The sequence below is a fragment of the Gopherus flavomarginatus genome, chromosome 15 (genome assembly GCF_025201925.1).
Source record: "Gopherus flavomarginatus isolate rGopFla2 chromosome 15, rGopFla2.mat.asm, whole genome shotgun sequence".
In the NCBI taxonomy this organism is placed as follows: domain Eukaryota; kingdom Metazoa; phylum Chordata; order Testudines; family Testudinidae; genus Gopherus; species Gopherus flavomarginatus.
Genome location: NC_066631.1, coordinates 8,274,028 through 8,298,656, shown reverse-complemented (window position 1 = coordinate 8,298,656; position 24,629 = coordinate 8,274,028). Strand labels below are relative to the sequence as shown.

Here is a 24,629-nt window from a genome sequence, read left to right as displayed (position 1 = left end):
TTTGGCATTTAATAGTGGAGTCTACTGAAAGCGGACAGGAAAGGGGAAATGTCAGTGAGAAAATTGAGATGAAGTAAAAATACTGATAGATAATATACTTTTTGCTATATAAATAAGTTCATCCATATTACCCATGCAACACATTCACGACTATACAGTGAAATACATTACTCTTCCTACCAGCTGGAGAAGCAAGAACTATGCATTTGAATTTCTATAATCTATTAATGCAGGAGACCAAAATGAGATCTTGGCAGCTGTATGCAATTCACAGTTTCATACACTGGTAATTGACAAAAGCATCAACATTGCAGTGAACAAAATGTCAATCTTCTACATCAAGCTTTGAGCTCAGAATGAAGTCAACCACAAGACTGTGCGCACGCTGGTATTATATTTCTGTATGAATTACTCGGCATATTAAAGATGCCATAAAACAATTCTACAGAGATCACAATCTGGATACACAGTGAATGGTGATGTTCACTTTAGATGGCGTCTCCATCATGCTAGGTAATCATAACTGTGTAGATGCACTACTTAGAGAATGTGCGTCACACTTACTAGAACAACACAGTGTTGCCCATGGAGAGGACCTAGCCTTTGACAATGCCTGGAAATGTATGACAGTGATGAAAGAAGTGGAAACACTATTATGAACTGTCTATACAGTATTTAGCAGATAAGAAATGTAAGTCTGAGGAGTTGGCCAGTGTACCAGAAGTGGATGTGTTCTCCTTAATAGTGTTTCCTTTTTACATAAATCACCAAGAGGGTGCCAGATCTCCTTCTGTCGGTATGGAAACACTTAAACTTTGGAATTGGTGCATCCATTACAATGTGCTTATCTCAGGTGTCTATCTACCAGAGATACAGAAGATGACAGCCGACAGTTTCAGTAGGAATTTTTCTCATGGCCACGAATGAGAACTGAACTCAGAGCTGCTTCAAGATACATTCACCCTTTGGGGAACCCTGACTGCAGATCTCTTTGCTACTTACCAGAACAAGAAATGTCCTTGTTACTGCTCCAGGGCCAGTCTGGGGAAACATTCATTGGGAGATGCCCTTATCCTCCCATGGGATGGGGACTTCTTGTATAACTTTTCCCAGTTTCCTCTTCTACCCAAGGTCCTGTTGAAAATTTACTGAGACAAAGCAAGCATTATTCTGATTGCCCCTCCTGGGATCTTAACCTAGTTCTCATGGCTTTGATTAGACCTCCCTTTGAGTCCATGGCAACTTGCTCTTTCTTACACCTGTCCATGAAGAAAGCATTTCAAATTGCTATCACTTCAGCTAGCTGCATAGGAGAACTAGCAATCCTGATGGCACACCCACCATGCATGGTTTTTTTTAAAAACAAAGTAACTCTGAGGCCGCATCCCATGTTTCTCCCTAAAGTTGCCTCCACTTTGCATATAAATCAGCAGATCCATCTTCCTGGTTTTTTTCCCAAACCCACATTGTGACAACAGTGAGGCAATTCTGCATATGCAAGAAGCAGAAGAGCACTATCATTCTACTTGGACAGGACTAAGGACTTCAGGAAGTCCCTTGAATCCTTCCTTTTGCTCGAGGAAAGATCCAAACGCTGCACAGTATTGACTCAAACACTATCCAAATGGGTCTCAGCTGCATTAATCACTTACCAAGGGCACAACCTGCTGCCTTCGTCCAGAGTCCGTACGCACTCCATGAGGTCAATTTCTACCTCAGTTACATTCCTTAAAATGACCCTGTCTTGGAAATCTGCAGAGCAGGGACTTGGGCTCTGCCCACATTTTTGCAGAACATTATGTGATCACTGGAAATTCAGGCATCTTCGACTCCACAGTACTCGCTGTTGTAACAGACTCCGGTCCGAAGTCCCAGCCTCCAGTGGTGAGTACTGCTCAGGAGTCACCTACAGTGGAACACCCGTAGAGACACCCCTCGAAGAAGAAGAGGAAGTTACTCACCTTCAAGAGGTGTCCCTATGGGTGCTCCACAACACGCCCTCCTCCCCTCCATAGGGTTCTGCAGTAGAGAAGGAACTGCGGGGGAGGTTCGCCTGTGCAGCGCTCGATAGCCTCAAGGCAGACTATGAGGGAGGGAGAACACATGTGCAGGCTTAAGGGACGCTGCTATCAAAAATCTCTGATTAGAGGCACAGGGGCACAGATTCACTTACAGTGGAGCACCCATAGGGACACACATCTCGAAGAACCATTGTTACAAGGTAACTTCCTCTTATTGGACCAACTTCTGTTGATGAGTCAGACAAGCTTTTGAGCTTACACAGAGGTCTTCTTCAGGTCAGGACCAATAAAAGATATTGTCTAATTCGTCTTCCCCATAATTTCCTACAAGTGAAAATTTAAATTGACACATAATTTTTCACAACTATGAACATTTCGCTTAATAAATTGATTTTAAGCATTTTTCGGTTTTTATCTATTGAAATATAATTTTAAAAATGAATTCTTCCAAGCCTTTTTACAAGTGATTGTCATTGACTTTTAATGGCAGTAACTCGTGGGTGGAAGAACAGTGTACTAGGGATTCTGACTAGTCTTTTTAGGTGTTCTGACCAACAACCACATCCTCTGCTGACTTGTCTGGAAGCAAATGAACAGCATAAACAGTGTGCTTTATAAATTAGTCTGAACGTAGAAAATCAGGTTGCATAGCACCAATAGAACATTCCGTACATGGGGATGAAAAAAGAATCCAGATAGCTTTGTATCAGCACCATGTTCTTTCCTATTGTGACTAGTCACATATAGTTACATATGTTAGTTACATGTGTCTGTTGAATTGATCAGGCCATTCTTTTAATTGGAAGATTGCATTATTTAAGCAACAGCCATGTATATAAAGTTGCACGGAATTATCTTGTTTTAAAAAATACAATCTTGTATAGGCTGTTGGTCTAGCAGGTGTAGTCTTTTATACAATTAACTGTATAAGCTTAATCAGTTAGATTGCTTTTATTTAATACTTTTATCAAATATGGTTTCTCTAGTTTATTATTTTGCAAAGGGTCTTTAAAAATTGCTTTAAAACAATTTAAAGTGGTAGTTACAAAAATATAAAATAAAATGCTTCAAGAGGGAAGTTGCAGTATGAAGTAGGGGAAAAAAATCTATTTTTAATGAAAGAGTCTTTGATCTGTTCCTCCTGGAATTTTAGTGGGCCTCACAAGGGGGAAGCTATTCTTAATACATACGCAGCTGTCCTTTCAAGGCCGTAGAATGCTGACTGAATGCAGTGTGTACAAATATTTAACCTGCATTAACCTGGATTTTAGTGCTTCAGATGCTAATTAGGATCATGTACAAGGACTGGCGTTTTCAAAAATGGTGTTAAATTTAATTTTCTTAACTCTGTTCTGTGTTTAATAATTAAACTGCCTCCTAAGCTATTAGCCATCTCATTTGTGCTTTGGAGGCTAAACAGAGCATGGCGTTAATTCTGTTTTGTTCAGTAGGGTTGTAGGAAGGAAGTTAATAAACTAGGTTAATTCAGTGCTTTAGCCATCTCTTCAGAAGATGAAGGAAAACAACCAGCCCGTGTAGGTTTAAACACACTTAGGAGCCCAGCTTGAAATTACTTTAAGTAGTTCAAGACAAAAAGTCTCCCCTTTGCAATTAAATCCCTTACATTCAGATCAAATAGAATCAGTCTATTCGGCCACCACAAGTTTAGAAATAGAGTTTAGCAAGTTATATCCCTGCTATTAATTGTATACTATTAGGCAAACTTAAGCTACCTAGAAATGTGTGCTATTACTCTGTGTTTTAAAACAAAACTGGCTGTTCTTCTAATTAATCTTTATTTTGGCTTCCACTGTTCTCCCTGACCCCACCCCCACCCCAAAACAGAGTATTTTAGTGGAAGTTTTAAGCATGTAGTAATGATCATCATTATGTTTGTCAGTGTCTCTGCTCCCTGCAAAATCTGGGTAGGAAAAATATCCTGAAAATATATTGCCACATTGAAAGTAACATTTTGCTCTGTGTTTTAAACTGGTAACTTTCCATCATCTGAATAAGCCTGGGCCTCATAACTTGTGTTTCAAACAACTGAGCAATGAGAATGTACTTTTCGTACAGAGTTAACTTGTTTTCTCTCTATCTTTTTAGTCACTTCCCACATATTAACATAAACAAACAGAATTAAAATAAGTCAATCCTGTTTTGAGACCTGTAAGCAAAACTAATGTTTCAGTCTCTCTAAGACCTTTAAGTATTATTAGCACTTCCCTTTAAAGATAGAAAGAGCAGAAGAACACGCAGGCTCAACTGAGTTTAGCAAACAGCCAGCAATTATTGTTTAAAACAAGAGACGGATTGCCATTTGTCGTAGGATTTTAAGCAAAACCAATTTAGAACCCATAATCCACAGAAGTTTCTACAGAGCAAGCAAACCTGGCCTGGCAGAGCTCCACCCAACTATGTGCTCCAGAGAATACCCTTAATATGGCTCATCAATCAGGGACTTTTCCCGTCCTTATGGTTTACCTGTCTTGACAATAACAGGTGCAGGTTGACAAGGTAGTCCCAAGAATTAAGAATAACAGTAACATTAGTAGTAGTAACAGTTTTCCAAGGAAGTTAATGTTCTACTTCGGTCCACATGCGTGCTCTTAGCCGTCCTCATGCCTTGTACAGAGAGCACGCATAGAGCAATGTGGACAAACTAGTGTCAGCTGCCTTGGTCTGAGGCAGAGTGTACTGTGGTCTCCACTTCTAGATTACTCTAGGAATAACTTCTTGGTTGGTTTAGTTTTAGGTGTAGTTCTACTTTTAGTTTAATCTCAATTTAGAATTTTTCTTTTTATTTATGTTTTCTAGAGTGTTTATTTCCTTAGAAAACCCTCCCATGCCCCATTTTTGAAGGGGTCCTCCTCTCAATAGTTATTTACCCAGGGTAAACCTGTTTCCCTGGGATTCAAACATTGCCAGGAATCTGTCCTGAACAGTGATGGTCTTTCATATATTTATTTTTTGGGAGACATGCATATCCCAACTAAGTGCAACATCTGTTGGGTATTCAAGAGTAGATCCAGGACAAACTGGAAGATTAAGTTTAGCCATGCAAGTTTGTAGAGTGGTACATTCCATTCACCAATCAGTGTCTGTCACTTGCTTAAATGGAATGCCGCATGATAAGGGCCAAAAATGCCTAGATCTCTTTGGTCACAAGAGCTACTCATTCACGATGTTACAGTTTAGGACCACTAATTATCAACCTCTGATTACTCAGTATAATCACACAAACTATAGCAAATTTAATTTGTTTATTGAACATCTCCCTCTAGAAAATGGGAAACAATTTCAGATGATCATTGCAGAGGTTCAGCAGTGACTTTGTTATAGGCCTCCGTTGATGGAGAGGACACAGCAGCCTGATCTATTCTGCAGCAGTTGTCATGCATCTTGGTGGCAAACATCAAGATTCCCAAGGGAAATCCAGAACACCGTAGAAGGCCTTCTTTTTGACTGACTTCAGCTCTTCAGTGAGTCCACTGATGACTCCTTGCACATTCTCAAGGAGTCGAGGGCCACACATTTCTTGGGGTCTACACATCTATGAACAACAGAAGATTTAGTAGGTCACAGACAGCTCAAAGATTTCACCCAGCTCAGGTCCCTACTTTCCATAGGTCATCTGAACCATCCAAGAGGCCTGGGTTTCAGAAAAGAAAACCATTTGTTTTATCTTCCACTACTTTCAAATCTTCCTCGCCATCTAAATGTCAATTCTGATGTTTTGGTTCATGGTCAAGAACAGCCCCAACTACAGTATCTAGAACTGCACTATTCTGTCCACTTTCTCCCAACTGTTGCAGACTCTTTTCCCTGGTTTCAGCTTTCATGGGAGCAGTTTACATCTGTCAGATGAGTTTTGGGGGTTATAGCATCAGGTTATTTATCTACTTTACTGCCATTCCCCCAACCCCTACTCATCCTGTTTCAGAAACCCATCTCACACACACTTACTGAGACACAAGTTCTCTCCCTCCTTTACAGAGCCATAGGACTGGTTTCTGCCCAACAGAGAGGTAAGGGATTTCATTCCAAGTACTTCCTGTTTCCCAAAAAGAACAGGAGATGGAGACTGCTGAACACTTTCATCAAAGTGCAAAAGTTCAGGATGGTAACTTTCACAACTATAATTCCATCATTTAGAGTCAACCTTCAGAATGCCTATTTTCACCTTGTGGTACAGGTAGCTCACAAAACATTCCTCTGCTTCATGGTCAGCCAGAATCACTTCCAGTATCGGGTGCTCCCATTTGGTTAATTCATTCACCAGGGTCTTTTTGAAGATCCTGGCAGTGGGGGCTGCTCACCTATGTTAGTGTGGAATAATGGTGTTCCCTTAACTCAGCAGCTGGCTCCTCAGAGGCTAATCATGCAATGAAGTTGTCTCTGCAGTAAGGAAATCTATGACCCTGTTTAACAGGTTAGGACTCCATCTCAACATGGAAAAGTCCACTTTGACAGCAGTTCAGTATATATTGTTTATATGAGCATCTCTGGATGCCATAACATCCAGGGCTTACCTACTGACGGATTTACAGTACCGATAAATCTGATTTCCAGTGTTCAGCAAAGCACACAAACAATAGTCAAAAGTTTTCAACTTATAGGTCCTATGGCTGCTTGCATTTTTGCCACACTACACACCAGGCTGCACCTGCACTGCTTCCAAAGCTGAGAACTGTCTACAGTCCAAACAAACTGAGCCTTGACAAATTGGTGTCCTTTCCTTATTGAGTTCTGTGTTCACTCAATTGGTGGGAGGACCCATCCAAGGTCTGTGCAGAAGTTTCCTTTACTGAACCTCCCACTACCGTCCCTATAGCCTCAGATGCATCCCTCAAATGATAGGTAGCTCATCTCCATACAGACTGTCTAAGACAAAAGTTCTGCCCAAGAGACCCCTCTCTACATCAGTCTCCTGGAACTCATAGTGGTCAGGTGTGCCTGCATTCACTTCCTTCAAATAATCAAGGGTCTATCCATCAAGATCATTACATCCAACATAGCCTGGATCTACTACATAAATCACCAAGGAGGCAGGAGATCTTTCTCTTTGTGCTGGAACAGTAAAGCTATGGACCTAGTGCATAGCCAATCATGTTTTCATTTCAGCCTCTTCTAGGCAATAAAAACACCATGGTTGATTGAGCAGGCACTTCTCCCAAGATTATGAGTGGGCATCAGACAGCCTGATCCTCAAACATATTTTCCTAATGTGTGGCTTCATTACCACCATCATAAACAGAAAGTGCAAGAAACTCTGCTTTAAAGGATGCATAAGCCATCAATCCCTGAGGGAAGCCTTCCTCCTTTATGCCTGTCACTGGATACCATTGATATTCAAAGTACTAAACAAGATCAAGAAAAACAGAGCCGAGGTTATTCTGATTGTACCAACTTGGCCAAGACAAGTTTGGTTTCCTTCGCTGATTCACCTCACTTCTGACCCAGCCTTACAGCTTCCAGTTATTTCCCACTTGCTAACTGAGGAGTTGAGTTGGTCCAGTTCTCCACCCTGATTTGAACATTTTATGGCTCAGGGCTTAGTTCCTTGATGGTTCCCTAGGGTAGAAGTCTCTTGTTTGAGAGAGGTGCAGTAGGTTTTATTAAACAGCAGAAAAGACTCAACTAGGAAGACTTACCTGCAAAAATGGAAGAGATTTCATCATTTGTGTATCCAGTGACCATTGTCACCTGTCCATTCTTCCCTCTCGGCTGTTCTGGATTACCTGTTGGACTTGAAGTCAAGACTTTCCCTGAGTTCCATTCAAGTTCATTTAGAGGCTATTAGTGCCTTCCATTCCCACGTGGAGGAGTTTTCAAAGGGTTGATTAACTGTTTTCCAGATATTAGAGAGCTCACTCTGGTGTGGGATTTAAATTTGGTCCTCAGTTGTTTGATGAAACTATCTCGTTCCACCAATATCCCAGTGCATATGGTAGATCCCCCTCTTCAGTTTTCTGCAAGGAGAAAATATCCCTTCTATCACGTCACAAGTTTTTACATAAGGTATCCTCAGACTTCCGTGCCAATCAGCTCATTCAGTATGCAGTTTTCTTCTCTAAGCCACATCAGACCAAGGAGGAAGCTTCCCTCCATACGTTATATGTTAGAAGGGTATTAGGCTTCTGTCTGGATAGAACCCAACCATTCAGAAAGTCTCTGACTGTTTCTTTTGCCGATAGGGCAGAAGGTTCCATTATTTCCACCCAAAGAATTTCAAAGTGAGTTTTGGATTGCATCCTCTCTTGCGGCTGTTAATGTTCAGCCCCTCCTAAAATAATAGCCAATTCTACCAGATGTTAGTGTCCTTCCATGACACTATTAAAAATATACCAATTGCGGAAATTTGCAGAGCTGCCACTTGGGCTTCCGTTCACAACTTCTCCAAACACTGTGCTTTAGTGTAGACATCTAAGGCAGATTTTGCCTTTGGTATTACAGTTCTGTTATCAGTCTTAAATCTGGTTCTGAAGCTTCCACCTCCTGCAGGATGGACTGGTCAGGAGTCACCTGAAGTGGAGCGGCCATACCGACATAAAGAAGAAGGAGGGGTTAACTGCCTTGTACAGGAACTGGTGTTCATTTAAGGTGTTTGTCACTATGAGGGTTCCACTACCCACCTTCCTTTCCCTCTGCATTGGAATCTTGTCTCGCAGGACTTTGTGGTACAGAAGGAACTGAGGGTAGTTTGACCATGCTGCCCTATTTACACTTGGTATAGGGGACAAGGGTATCTAGAGCAAACCAGACCAAACCAAACGGGTACTGCTACCAAAAATCTCTGTTCAAAGGCATGTGGAGGGCATACACACCTGAAATGAAGCACATATCAGGATAGACAACTCAAAGAACTCTAGTTACTGTACAAGTAACCTCTTCTTTTTCCCTTGCTGTCCTTTGTACCAAGAAGTCTAAGTGCTGAGATCACTATATGATGCCACTTATCAGGGCTATAATAATAATTGGGCATGATAAAGTTGTCTAAACTTGGATTTAAACTGGCTGTTCTTTTAAAATATAGTTATTAGCTAATAAGGCTGGAGCCCAAAAATAACAACTATTCAGGTATCTTTATTTAAAAAATAAATTAAGCAAAATAATAAAATGGACTGATAGCCCAGGGAAGTGAACTTTCTTTAGTAACAGAACAGATGGAGCATGATCAGCTGGAGTTCAAGTTTTCTCATCTCACTAATGTGACTTAATTCTATTTTGGAGGGACTTTTCTAGGAGAAAGAGCAAATTGTCTCAATGTCCATTCAGTCCTTCGCTTCTGCAGTGATACTGACAGGAAAAGCTGCAACTTAGGGTGGTTGTGTGATGTGGACCTCAGTCTACTAAGAACTGGACTGAGGCCATCACTTAAATTTAATTTAAGCCACTGAACCAGCATAATATAATATTTTTTGGTCACAACCTATTCAAACCATTGACTTGCAGGTGAAAGGGTGTATATACCAATGCAATCCCTCTAGAGCTGGCTGAAAAATTTGTATTACAAAAGGGATATATTTTTCACAGAAATGTTGACCTGTTTTTTCCAACCAGTTCTAAAGTCCTCTAAGCTTGGCATTTGTCAGCTTTCATAGCTTGGACCACATCTTAAGAGCATGATTCTTGGACCAGCGCCCTTCCTCTTTATGATTATGTGGGTCACCTCATTCCATTTGCTGTCTAGCCACAGTCCTTAGGTACCTAAAGCAAATGCATGAATGGCAAAGTATTATGGAAGTATTTAAGTATTTTAACTGTCTGTTGCATTAAGTCATGCCTTTCGGAGGTGTGTGCAGAGGGACGGGGACGCGTAATGATAAGAAAGATCTATCACTGGCAACTTCTGACTCAGCTCTGGTTTCTCTAGCTGTTCCAGGTACAGAGGGGAGAACCTGTATCCTCCCTTGGAGTCAGCTAACATAGCTTCTCCACATCTTCAGTTGCTTTAACATAAGTTGATGCTTTTTAAAAACAAAAAATAAAACCATGGATGACTGTAGAAGCAGTAGGAATCAAGGTCCCAACTCTTTGTGAACCACAGTATGACAACCTCTGTTCTAAGCTGTCCTATATTCCAGGCCTTCACTGGGCTCACACAGATATTATTTAGTATAATCCAGGGTACAATAATATGGTTTTCATGAGATAAAATGGCAAATTCATCAGGCTTTGTTTTCCTTTTTGGGCCAATGAGAAAATGAAAGTTTAATATAAAAATCAGAACCTTAGCAAAATGTGCAGTATTTTGAACTAGTTATGAAATTAATTTCTAACCTTGTATTTCACTATAGGCCAGATTCTGCTATCCTTACATTGAGTAGTGCTTTACTCTCTGCGCAGTTCTCTTGAAGTCAATGAGACTACTCACAGAATAAGGCTGCCAGAATCTGACCTGTAGCACTAAAAGCTTAAAGTACAGCACCCGCTGAAAGCTAACTTAAATACACTTCAGTTTTTAATGCATTTCAAATATTTTGGTGACAATTAGATTGCTGAGAGCAGCTATGACCAACTGCTGTGAGAATTAATTCATTCTAACCTAACAACTACTTCCATTTGGATTGCTGGCGAGCTGATTTGACATGAAAATCTTTTGTTCAGTATAATGACCGTCTCTAAAATGCAGGGTTGTCAGAGATGTCAGCCAATCTGTCAACCTTATTTTTGTTTTTAAATCTGCTGCTGGGGTCAAAAGTGCTGACTAAGTGGGATAAAATAATAAAAGATTTACTGCTTGCCTTCAGCAGCCTTTTCAGTGTACAGATCAAGGCTGTCGCAATAGGAGCATCTTGGAAAAGGAATTGATGTCTAATGTACAGGAGTCATCAGTGAACAGGACTTTATTTATTTTAACTGTACCACAGGCTAGACAAGGGACTTATCTTTTTCTCTCTCTTTCTTTCAGACGACATGTTTGACCTCCCGTTCCCAGATGACATGGACAATGACATTGGAATTTTAATCACAGGGAATCTCCACTCTTCTCCAAATTCCTCTCCAGTTCCTTCCCCTGGTTCCCCTTCTGGGATTGGCGTGGGATCTCACTTTCAGCACAGTAGGGTAAGGACTGTAATGCTCAAGACACATACATATTAAGTAAATCTCCAACAAGGCTTTTTCTGTAAGTTCTGAAAATTAACCAGCTGACTGCAGACAGAAATTAATGGAGGAAGAAGCCTTGAAGTTAACAGTAAAAAGTTGAAGATGTTAGCTAGATGCTATCAGAGAAGATGAAAGATGCAGCAATTACACCTTTATTTATATCAACGACTCCAAAATTAGTGATAGCTAATTGTCATTGTGGAACTTGATCTGGATGGGAGCTTTTGTTTCTTGTGCCAGAGCCATATTCTACATCCTTGAATGGATGTCCATCTGTATTCATGAAAAGCAAAGATTATGATGATTTGGCACAATGCATAAGGTTAGAAGGGACTGCCAGGGTGATCTAGTCTAACCCCCTGCCAAGATGCAGGATCTGCTATGTCTAAACCATCCAAGGTAGATAACTATCCAGCCTCCTTTTGAGGAGGGCAGTCTGTTCCATTGTCCTATTGTTCTTCGATTTAATCTAAATCTGCTATGATGTATTTTGAACCCATTGCATCTTGTCCTGCCCTCTGTGGCAAGAGAGAAAACAAGTTCCTGCTTCTGCCATCAAAGAGTTGGATTAGATATCGGCCTAGTTTTGAAGTCTACATAAATGATTTTCCAGAAAAAGGAATTGGTGTTTGAGTGGACTATTTTTCCTCATGATAAAACCCAGTGTCAGAACTTAAGCTCTGCAGGTGCTTGAGTTTTATGCAAATTTTGCTTTCTCTGAAAAAAATTAGCCCTGGGTGCATGCTCCTTATCAGTTATTTCTGTTTAAAGTGGCTTTTGAGAAGCTAGTTCCAGCATCAACTGTTATTTAAAATGCAAATTTTGTTAATTTGAGAAAGAATTGTTGATTGTTGAATCAAATTTAGCATAATTTTGAAGCAAGTTTGGCGGCGTTGTCTTACACATGCACATTCTCTTCGTTGTATAAGAGACTTCATGGTGCTTTTATTTATGCCCATCATAATCCTTTCCATGACAAACATGCAAAAACTGCAGGCACTGCATTTATAATGTGGCAGCAGGGAGGCTTTTATTAGGGAAGTGTTGAAGTTAAAGCTGAAATATACAGAAACATGCTTTACAACAATTATTTTAAAAAATTAGAGATTGGATTTTACTTTATAAATAAATCTAAGATAATGGGGATGAATTTGCTTGCTTTTGTAGCCCATTATATATTTTATAACTAGGCAATGTGTAAATCTCCCAGCTACCAGCGATACATTTTTGTTAGTTTTAAACAGTAAAATTGTAAATCTGGTATGATTTTAAGTCTGGAACACACTCCTTAGATCTTAACTGTAGACCCTTTATTGAGAGTGGATGATGCTAACAATTCATTGTGACACAACAGCATTATACTCAAATAATGAATAGTTTATTTTATTAAAAACTCTCTCGCCACTCAAAACTCAGTGAATTTTCAAGCTGAGGAACTGTGCCAGGTTAAGAGATCTGAAGAATAAAGTCGTTTATTTAGGCACAGACAGGCACAGCAATAGTGTAAGCTTCCTGCATTGCCCTGCAGCCAGTGTGCCTCAGCTGTCACCTTAAGGGACTCATCTTGCTGAGACTTTCAAGAAGAAGGTCAATTGTGGGATGTGTGTTCTGTGATCTGGACATATGTCCATTAGACACTAATAATTCAACTCACTTCTCAAAGGCCATCAGGTAGTTCTAAATTACACTCCATAAGTTGTTTTCAAACTAGCAACCCTAAAGATGAAAAGCTCCATATTCTATTACCAAACCCTTGAGCATCCCACCACTGAGCATCAGTTAACAAGTTTCTCTCTCTGACTTACTGAGTTGTTCAGCCTCTATTATCGTTTTTTTGCATTTTTTAAAGAATTGCTTTATACAATTGACCAGGGGTTGGGAACCTTTCAGAAGTGCTGTGCCGAGTCTTCATTTATTCACTCTGATTTAAGGTTTCAGGTGCCAGTAATACATTTTAACGTTTTTAGAAGGTCTCTTTTTATAAGTCTATAATATATAACCAAACTACTGTTGTATGTAAAGTAAATAAGGTTTTTAAAATGTTTAAGAAGCTTCATTTAAAATTAAATTAAAATGCAAAGCGGCCAGGACCCGGGCAGTGTGAGTGCCACTGAAAATCAGCTCGTGTTCCGCCTTCAGCACGCGTGCCATAGGTTACCTACCCCTGCAATTGACTCTCAGTGAAAACTTTATCCAACTGGCTTAAAAGCAGCACAAAAAGGTTATGACCAAAGAGCTTGGAGACCTGGACAGGTCTTTTCTGGGTGAACCTGTTGTAGTAATTCAGATTAACCATTAACAAGGGCCTGGTAATTGAGGTGTAATTTTTGTTTTTAAAAAAGCAACAGCGTGTGATCATTACCTTCTGGGTCAGGGAAGGTCAAGCCTTCATCCATGTAATCTGTAATTGATTGTTGTAGTTTACCAGTGTGAGCCCTGATTGCTCAGCAGCCAGTTTCAAGGTCTGCTGTTGGATTTTCCAAGTGCCCGCAGCCAAGTGAGCTGCAGCTCTTTCTAAGCATAACCACTTTATGGGTTGTTTAACTTTCTTTGATGCCTGATTAAGATATTACTGATGGAGAAAGAGCTGCTTCAAGGACTAGCACTGGAAGGTTTCATGATGAAACCAATTTGGGTGTAGTGGTATCAGATGGGTATTTTTTTCCCACTGGATCAAAAAGGGGGTGGATTAAATGGATTGCCAGTCCAGGTTCTTCTAAATATCTTCAGTCTAGAATATTCTCAAACTTTCTAGGTCACCATGTTTGAATCTATTAAAGGAATAAAAAGATGAGAAAGAACATATACTAAAAACAAATGTACCCCTAAAAATGCAGTCACCGTTTAAAATATGAAATTAACCTCTCTTGAGCAGAACACACATCACTCCTCTTACCAGCTTTAGAAAGCTCCTGAAATTTGGGAAACGTAGAAACCATACAGTTTCTCCAGCCATTGCTGCTCTATAAATCATCCAAAATGCCTGCAAACAGCTATTCTTTCCTTTAGAATGCTCCATCTTCTGCCAGCCTAGAGAGAACGATTCCCTCCAGGATCAAATCCCGTTTCCCTGCATATAGCCTTAATTTCATGCCACTAGGTCCTGGAACAGACTCACTTCAACCTGTCATGTTCTATATTCTTTAGGAACCTGAGGTGCTCCTGGATTGTTAATCTGGAGAACCCCACTACCCGAAATTAAGGCTAAATAGTGTGGTTTAAAAAGCTCTGTGACTAAGCTAGAGGGAATATGTTGCACAGTCTGAGATTACCATGATAGCTGGCAACAAGTCAAACTGGATTCAGAATTGAGGGGTGTGTAAACAAAGGAGTATCTGTGGGAGCTTACAGAAAAGGAGTTGGGACAGTAAAACAAGGAATGAACTGATTGATTTTTCATGCTGCTAATGCTTTTCTTTTTGTTTTCCCCCTCTAGAGCCAAGGAGAGCGTCTTCTTTCCAGAGAAGCCCCTGAAGAGCTGAAGCAACAGCCTCTTGCTCTGGGATACTTTGTATCCACTGCCAAAGCTGAGAATCTTCCACAGTGGTTCTGGTCATCCTGTCCACAGGCACAAAATCAGTGTCCCCTCTTCCTCAAGGTTTGTTTAGTATCCTGTCCCTAGAGGGGGGTAATGGCATGGAAACAGACCCACCGTTTTCCTGGAAAGTACTGCCTTTCAGAGGTGTCAACTGATTATATTTAAAACTAGAGTTATATTTGAGTTTCAATGTAATCAGTTGGCTGCTGCATTCCCATTTACGCTTCCTCTTACCCTCAGGTCCTTGCCTCCATCTGCAGTCACTTGAGCATCCCTTCCCCCACTTAGAGAAACTCAAGGTTGGGGTTCCCTCCATCAGGGCTTTGGAGCTGTGCTCCGGCTCCACTCCAGCTCCAGGCAAAAACCTGCAGCTCCACTGCTCCGGTGCTGCTCTGTGCTCCAGCTCTGGGCTCCCCTCCAAAGCCCTGCCCTCTATGCTTGGATTTGGTGTGTGCCAGCTGCCTGCTTTCCTACTGCATTGGTCTGCACAAGCACACAATGGATTCTGACAATTTCCAAACGCTAAAGCACCCCCTATTAAGTGATATTAGAGAAAGGTACCCTGGCTTTCAGTTCCCAAGGCCTAGTCATCCTAAGGAAGAGGAAACCGTAGTTCTCATTCTGCCATGCTGCAGCTGTGGCACAAAAACCAAACAGGAGGAGCTCAAGCAAAACAGCAGTTCTAGAAACTTTGCCCAAGGGTGTGTCTTCACTGCCCGCCGGATTGGCGGGCAGCAGTCAATCCAGCAGGGATCGATTTATTGCGTCGTCTAGATGTGATAAATTGAGCCCCAAGTGCTCTCCCGTCAACTTCTGTACTCCAGCTCGGCGAGAGGTGCAGGGAGAGTTGACGGGGGAGCAGCAACAGTCGACTCACCACGGTGAAGACACCACAGTAAGTCGATCTAAGTATGTCGACTTCAGCCACGTTATTCACGTAACTGAAGTTGTGTAACTTAAATTGATTACACCCCTCCCCCCTCAGTTTAGACCAGTGCTAATTGACATACACTGATGGACAAAGTATAAGTACCTGACTAGGATAGATATACAATCAGTTTCTTTTCTGTGACTAACTTTTTATAGATTTTCATAACAAAACAGGCAATGAATAGTACAAAAAGGTAAATGACTTGCAGATCGTATAGGTTTCCAAATACCGCACACTTCACAGGATCGCCAATAGATCTATGTAATTACACAATTTTACAGCTTGTCAAAGCTGCAAGACCAAACACTACAAAACCACACAGATACTCTATAGACATAACGTGTTAGGGAGGCAATAAGAGTAATAAAATAGGAGAAGACATGCATGAACAGGGAGAAGGGGGGATTAGTGTCTTTAGTGTATATTTCTGTTATCCTACAAAATCTTTGCTTAATATCATCTTCAGTGTATATAATGCTTTCCATTCCAAAGGATCCCAAAGCACTTTATAAAACATATACTGATATACACTGGAATTGCTTCAACTACTAGAAAAATGTAGTCACCTTTGGGTGGCATGCAGCAGCTTCTTAACCGCACATTGTGCAAAACTACATATTTGTGAATGAGGAAAATAATGGACCCCAAATACAATTCCAAAGTAAGTAAGCAAGCAAGATGTAGAGTAATTAGACAGTCCTGTTGTGCTTGTCCATTTCCAATTTAACTAATATCTTGAATTCTTTCTTTAAGTACCACTGGTCTTTCTGTCTATCTAGGTTCTTATGTTGGTGTCCATCATTCTACTATAAGAGACCAGTCTTTTGCTCTTTCCCAACAGGGAAAGACAGGTTTAAAGTGGTAGTAGTGGTTGTTGAATATAGAAAAGTGAGTTGGTTAGCATCAGTAAGGGTACCTTTGTAGGAGAACTTGGCTGAGGAAATGGATTTTGTATTAAGCTCGGATAATTACAAGTGACCTAGATTTATAAGCTGAAAGGTGGTACCTCCAGCATCACAACATCCCCATGTTTTATACAAGAGATGTTGGCTCAGCGCTGACCAAAGGAAGCGGGCAACTCAGTGAGTCATCAAGCCATCTCCTGTAGCAGGTCTGGTTTTCCAGGGAGACCTTCTTTCTAAGTATGTGCTTGGCTCAACTCTGCTTTGCTTGCTAAATTTGAGATCACAATCCAAGCAGAAATGAAAGTGGGGATCAAAGATCAGGCTTTTTGCTCATTTTAAACCTCTGTTTTTGAGGTTTGAGAGAATGCATAATAGAACTATTCAGTTCCAGCAGTAATGACACAGCACAGACAAGACAAACTCTCTGAATTCTTTCCTTCAACCTCTGTGAATCAGGTTTAGACTTTCTGCTGCTAGATTCATTAGTGCATTGGGTGTGATAAGTCCTGTTGCTAACACATTACATAATCGGTTTGGCTTTCAGTGCTTGAAATAGCTTTTTTGCATATATGGTGGCTATGGACTGTGGACCACATTTCAGTGTGATTTTCAGAGACATCTGACCCCCAGTCATAAAAATTTGGGGGTTCAGACAGGCATTCGAGAATGAAATTGCAGAGATACAGAATGTATATGGACACACTAGGATTCAGCAGAGAACAAACTATGTCCAGCTCTAGAGTCTAAACCTAGTTAACCAAAATTTCAAGTTGTCCTGGGAAGCGAGCGGGGTCTGCTTATTTTAAAATTCTCAGAGATATTGCTGCTGGTCCTTGTGAAATCTGCTGACACACCTGTTACGCAAATAGCTATGTTTGTCGCTTTCCTTCCATAGGCCTCACTGCATCACCATATCTCCGTAGCACAGACTGATGAACTTCTCTCTGTCAGGAACTCTCAACGGGTTCCCCACCCCCTCGACTCTAAAACTACATCAGATGTTTTGAGGTAACATCTTCCAGGCTGTGCATTCCCCACCCTTCCAAGGCTATGAGAACAGTTTGCTGAACATCACTGACGGATCCATTGCTTTGAACCTCAGAATCTCTCCCCTGCTTTAACAGTTCCAGTCTGCATTATGCTTAGCCCTCTGTGGGTGCACAAGAGAGCCACCCTCCGTACACCCCTCCCGAGGGGATGGGCAAATTTTGTTGGAGTACAGGTCCTGCCACCACTAGTTGAAAGTGGGTGGGGAGAAGAGCGGGACGATGGTGGCCATTTCTCATATTCTCCACACCAGTCAAAAAGCTGGCAGGGACTTTGTTGGGAATACATTCTCCCGTCCAGAGAAATAGGGATGGTGGGTTTTTTGGTTGTGTTTTAAGTAGAAGCTAATGCATTCTCTCAATTTTCCTTCTCCTAAAGATAGAGTAGAAAGTAAACAAGCAAGCCTCTCTTCCAGTCTGGTTTGTGTACAAGTCAGTAGAGTTTCCCAAAACACTTGGTTTTGATTAGCAAGATACTTGGGGGTTTTGAAATTTGGGTTCATGCCGCATCAGAATGAAACCAAATTTGCCAAAATATCTCTGTGAATCAAAAAATTAGCTTCAGAAACACAGTGCTTCTGAAACAAAATCTGCAACTGACTGTCAGTTCTGCTGAGCCTCTGCCGGTCCAGAGCAGCCCCATCTTACAGACTGTTAGGGGCCAGTAACCTCAGGGCATCCAGACTTCTAACAAGCAACCTTGGGGTTCCCAGCTCTGGGACAGTCCCTATGGTGGGGCCACTCACCATGGATGCCATCCTAGGACTTCCAGGCTCCTAGCTCCAAAGAAAGGAACTTTGGGGTTGTGGGATGGCATACAGGCACTCAGTTCCAAGCAGGGAGCCTGGAAGCCCTAGCATGCCCCCACTCTGGAGCCCTGGCTGGAATTGGGATTTTTAGGGCTTCTGTAGTTCCTGCTTTGAAGCAGGGAGCCTGGCCAGACCCAGCTCCAGCCAGGGCTCTGCAGGCTGCCAATCTCTTTACCCTGGAGCTGGCAACCTAGCAGCGCTCAGGGGCTACCAGACTCAGCTGCGGAGCAGTCAACCCTGAAACAGTAGCAGGTTTCCAAGGGAAATCTACCTAGTTTTTAGTAACATTTTGCTCCAGCAAATTCCTGACTTGGCAGAGCTGGTTGGAAATTTTCCAAGTAAATGTTTTAGAAAAAAGCATGTGCAAACGCTGGATTTTCCATAACTTTGAAGTCTTTAAATCAAGATTTAAAAACTTCAGTAACTCGGATAGGGGGTCAATTACAGGAATGGGTGGGTGAGGTTCTGTGGCCTATGATGTACAGGAGGTCAGACTAGATGATCATGATGGTCCCTTCTGGCCTTAAAGTCTATGAAGAGCAGGACCATAATTTTCCAATGCCATCACTTAGTCTCTACTCTCTCTCTCTTGCAGGTTTGTTTTGGAGCAGTACAATGCACTGTCCTGGCTCACGTGTAACCCTGCCACTCAGGATCGCAGCTCCTGCCTTCCTGTTCACTTTGTGGTGCTCACTCAGTTGTACAACGCCATCATGAATATACTTTAATAAAAAAGCACTTGTTCCTCTGGCTCATTCCCCCTCAACCTAAGAAATGTGCCACAGTCTGCAAAAATCAAAACGTTGCTTCTCTTCAGACCAGGCCCGAGGTCCTGTGCTGTGCTTCAGTTCCTCCATAAGCACACGTGATTTCTGCAGTGTTCAAAACTAATCAACCCATTGACACATCTTTGGCAGCTTCTATCAAAAATCTGGGTCCATCCAGAAACAATGAACATACAGTACCCTCAATTCAGTGTTATCTTAGAGGCCCAGTAATTACTGGTCAGTGTGAAATAACGAAAAGGAAGAATCTGAAGACGATGTCCTTTTGCATGGGGAACTGATTTACAATTAAGGGCAACTTCAGCCCTGCACGTAAAGTCTTGTAGTGACCGGTCTGGGTTGCCTAAAGGTTATTTTGTTTGAACATGTAAGCTGGGATTTTGCAGAAACGGAGAACCAGTTATATTCTATTATAAATAATGGAGTTTTCTGTCTACCTGGAGTTCCTGTCAGAGTGGATTGGGATGAATGCATGCATTTGTTTCCTGTCCATGTAGATGTGAATGGTCCGGAGATATTTTAATTTTATTTATTTTTAGGTTTTGTTGTTTAAATTATAGAGGACCAGGTACAGTAGATGATCCTAAAGACCCAGCTCCGTTCCAGCGGAGGATTATTTATCTACATACCTCTTACTCTTCTGACCTAGAAATGGAGCTAAAAAACAGTAACAATCAAAATACAAATTAGGAAGACTATGTGCGAAAGGGGAGCACATTCAGAACTCTAATAGTGTCAGATTTTCTGATAAGAACATACTCTGTTTTAAAGAATTCAGCTGTATTTAGCCTGGTTAAAGCAAGAAGTGGCCAGTGTTTAATGAAGGATAACACTACCATATGGAAGAAAAGAGAGAGGGGGTGGGGAGGTAAAACATTTTGAAGCCCAAAATAAAGGCAAATTGAAAGAAGTTAATCTATTGTAGAGCAATGACTGAGCTATATTTCCAATGAATTTAATGATGTTAGAAAACTATTATTGAAACCTGAGTCACCCATAGATCAGGACAGACTAGTCCATGTACATATCCAAAAGTATGTTTTTTGTTTACACTGAATCGGTTACAACAAATCTGGTGTATTTTTTCTGACTATAGGAATATTATTTCAAAGAAATAATTTTAAAAAAATTATATCATTAAATTAGTACTTGAAGCTATGCCACTATAGTGGAAAAGTTACGTTGTTTAGTAAAATGATTGCCATTTTTAAAGGTTAATGGCTAATTGAAGTATTTTTATGACTCCTTCATTCCAGGCTTAAAGGGGTTTATATTTAAACTCCATTTTCTAATGTTTGTTTTGCACTGTGCAGCAGGCATGGCTTGCCTTATGTGAGGGGTCAGGGCACTTTGATCAGGCTGTAAGATCTAGTTATCTATGGAGAAAATCCTACAAATTTAAAGTTCTTCCAAAAGACTTTCATGTTCTGGTTAAAAAAAAATTAAATTCTATGATTTTAAAAAGTATTTTTCTTGAGATAATGTAACATTTAAAACAAATTATATTAAAAAATTGCTTTTGTGATGGGAAGGTGAAAGCAGAGGAGTAACCTGTAAATGGATAATTTCAGTCTCTGCTCCAAGCCACCCATGTGGGGGTATCTCTTTGCAATGTATAGGTAAAAAAAATTAGATATCAAAACTATTTGTATCTAATGTGTACAGTGTAAAATTGACTTTAAAAATATTGCAGTACTATTTTTTCTTAATCAGAAAAGAAAATTCTCAAGGCCTTTTGAAGAGCATAAAAAGATGAAGATTGTAAACTTGTATAAAAAAATTTAACTTGGGGAGGAAAAAAATGTAAAGTAGACATTTGTAATCTTTTACCACTTTGGGGTTATTTGGTCCCAGGATTCATCTGAACTTTGAATTATTGTTTTGTTTGGGGCTTTTTTTTTTTAAATGGGCTGTTTTTATCCAGGGGCTTTTCTTCCCCAGAAACCCAGTTCTAAGCAAAAATAAAAAAAAGGGCAGCAAGGAGGAGTTTTCATCTGGTGTCATTTTTATTTAATTTCTTTTTTAAGTTAAGAGAAGTTGTTGACATATTTATATGTTTTTGTGCAAAATCAATGAATGGCAATAGATTTTAAAGAAAAAAAATCTTATGTACTTCAGTGTGAAAAAGTCTGTATAATATTTCCCTTAAATATGCATTATTTTACTTGTGAGTTTTTTACTGAATTAATCTGAAATGTACAAGCCCTGGCTTTCCTACAGCGTGAAGAAGTTTTTTTTTCTTAATTTCTAACTTTGGAAATCATGCTGAAATCAAAATGATTATTACAGTTGTTTGAGCTAGAGGGAGAGGGTGGGGGGGAGGTGGGGGATGTCCAGCATGCTTGTATGTATATTTCAGAACCTTTTTTAAATGTAAAAGCTGTACATTTCGGGGGAGTTCTGAATTTCTTTGTTTTGTTTTGTTTTTTCTCTGAGCATTTTGCAGTGAGCTTCTTTTATATATAGCCAACAATTTGAAAGAAAACAAAAAAAATGTGAAGTTCATTTTAAATCTACCGTATATCGCTGGTACAGTACACTAAAAAGACTTTGATAAAAAGAAGAAACAATAATAATAAAGACCTCCATTTTAAATGTCATTCATATATACCTTGTGGATGAGAGCTATATACTTTTACACACTTTTTTAGATGAATAAATTATTGAATTACTGAAACTTCTGGGTGGAGTTTTGTTCTCTGTAGTATATTCTTTGACTACTGCAAAATTATTAGCAAAGCAGTCCCAGAGTAAAGGTTTTGTTTTTATATGTAACCATACTATCTATACAGCATTCACAGAAATGAGGTCCATTATGTGCATTTTGTTGTATTCATTTCTTCAGGAGCAAATCTAATCCCTAGGGAAGGTAACTTAGAACTAACACACCTTGTCTGTTAAGATGCATTTAAAAATCCATAGTTTCTCCAGGCTTCCTCCTAGCGTGATATGACTTCACACTGCAAAGAAATAAAAATATTAAATATAGCTCAGTATAACAGTTGTTACTTTTAGAGGTGGCAGTAGTGTAAAAGCAAATACAGCAACTAAACTGTAAATATTACAGGTTGTGCAGGGCCGGCGCTTCCATTTAGGCGACCTAGGCACACCTGCGGCAGGTCCACCAGAGTCGCGGGACCAGCAGATCGTCCGCAGGAACGCCTGTGGGAGGTCCACCGGAGCCCCGGGACCTTCGAGCCAGCCCTGTGCCTAGGGCACCAAAAACCCTTGCGCCGCTCCTGGGGTTGTGACTCTGGTGATATTCTTTGTAAAGCAGTTTTAATTCCAAGAGCTTTATCCACTATAGATGAAATTTATCCGTATGTACCCCTTTAATGTGAAAGTTAAATTACTCTCCCTCCCTCCCCTGCACTGGGGTCAGCCTATATGTGTAAAACAACTGAAATGCAGTCACTTCATGGTAGTGCACTATGGGTGGAGTAGTGAGGAACTTTCAGCCAAACCTCTGTTCTTACAAAATGCACCATGGGATCTTCAGTGCAGGGCAGACAACATGCTGGTTTTTAAGAGCTCATCTAAAAGACATGATACACAGTCAAAACTTGCATGGGAATTCAGTTTATTTCAAAGCCTTAGCTGGCTGTGCTGTGATTTGAAACCATAGTTGGAGTATAGGTTTTTTTCACTCAGAGGCCTATTGCTCCTCAAGGGCCGAGAATCTTCCTCTTCAAGAGGAACTAAATGAATTCATAGGATTTGTTCCTTGATGGTTCCACAGCACTAAGAACTTCGCTCTTATTAATAGCATATACCGTTACCAGAAACCCTCCATAAAGTTATGTTGATGGGCCCAGTTCATATGTGAATGGATTTGTATTGACCTGCATGACCTATATATTTGCTTAATCATTTTCTCTTCCACAATGCAATTTCTACTGAAAAATGACTGCAGAACTATGAAGTTTATACTCCTATACAACAGCTGCCTGGTGGAGGTCTGGTGAATTTTCATTGAGCTACATGGGAGTTTTGGCCAAGTAAAAACTTTATTTAAAAACCAGGTTAGAACCAATGCGGTGGGGAAGTAAATTTGATTAGTTATGTCTGACCAAATCAGTTCCCAGTGTTCTATTTAAAAGACTGCCATACAAACCCAAATGGAGGTAGATTGAGGGGTTTGTTGAACTCGCTCAGGAAACGTTCTTGAAAAATATAGCAAAAGTAAGTTCATCGTAAGTAAAATTAAGTTGGCAATAATGAAATCTCAGGAAAAATTACTGCTGTAGTCAGTCAATCCCAAATCATTGCAAATATTGACTATCCCTTGGTTTTATTGGTTAAAACACCTCACCACGTTGTAGCAAGTTCTAATAACACCTTCAGCTATCTGGCTGGCCTGCATCCTGACAGAAGCCAACCATTTACAACAGCTGTGGCCCCTCAAAACAGACAGGATTTGTGTTAGGTCTGCAGAGTGTAGACAATACCTCAACTGGAAGACTGACCTTCATAGATCTCTTTCCAGTAAGTTATGGTTCAACACCTCACTCATTTTCCATTTGAAGAGAGATGAAGCCCATCTCCATATGCAGTTACAGTCTTGGTCAGATGAGACTGAGCAGCTGCCACTCAATATTTGCTGCAGTATAACCTCCCAACTGGGATTTTCTAACTCACTGCTGGGCTCATGAAATTGGCTTTGCATATAAAATTTTAAATTTAGAAATAAAATGCATCATAGACTAAGGTAATTGAAGAGAAGTCCCTAACCTCCTCATCTGAGATTTCTTTAATCTTAAAATCCATATGATAAAAATTGTTGTGTTTATAGTTAATTTGATTTAACTAATGCTTGTAAATCCTATACAAAGTGTAAAATAATATTGCTTAGAAGTTCTTAGGGAAACAGACCCAGGAAAATGGAACCAGTTCTCAGGTAAATATTGGGGGGGTTTTGTCTTGTACTTCTGAGTGTTACGGTCAGATATCGTTGCTGCTGTCCGGGATTCCTAAAAAGATACATTTCATAGCTAACTCATTGGTTGGGGGGGGAAAGGGGGAAATTGAATAAAAAATTTACTCTGACCTAATTGCTAGTAGACTATATTTGGTTAGTTGTGGTGATAATTGTGACAAACTAGGACTGTTAAATAGGTGAATCTTATTAAGATAATTGATCAACTTTTTAATCGAGCTGGTTGGAAAATGAGGGGGAAACTTTTCAAAATGTGTTTATAGTATCATTTCTACTTTTGTCTAAACGTTATGATCCGCTAAAAACAAAAACAGATTTAAGCACAGTTGTATGAAGCATCTGCTACCTGAAATCATGTGGGGATATACTGCACACACAAAGAAATTTAGCATAAAACTAATGTTTATCTCTCACCATTTACAATAGAAACAGAAACACCACTGACATCCCAAAACAGAAAACCTTTGGTCTCTCACAGCAAAGCTATATTTATAAAATTACACTGCTACCATTTCCCTGTTTTGAAATTGAATCTTAACACTTTGAC

The 24,629-nt window shown here is 40.3% G+C and overlaps 1 protein-coding gene across 4 annotated transcripts in view; it reads left to right on the top strand.

Moving 5' to 3' along the window:
* The window catches only part of MED13L (mediator complex subunit 13L), a 389,999-nt gene extending 368,176 nt beyond the window's left edge, over positions 1–21,823 (top strand). For all 4 annotated transcript variants that reach the window (XM_050924289.1, XM_050924288.1, XM_050924287.1 and 1 more), the window contains 4 exons: positions 10,936–11,090; positions 14,569–14,730; positions 17,402–17,514; positions 18,957–21,823. In XM_050924289.1, the coding sequence (XP_050780246.1) occupies positions 10,936–11,090; positions 14,569–14,730; positions 17,402–17,514; positions 18,957–19,089 (563 nt within the window). In that variant the 3' untranslated portion in view covers positions 19,090–21,823. The remainder of the gene's footprint in view (positions 1–10,935; positions 11,091–14,568; positions 14,731–17,401; positions 17,515–18,956) is intronic.
* Positions 21,824–24,629: the final 2,806 nt, after the last annotated feature.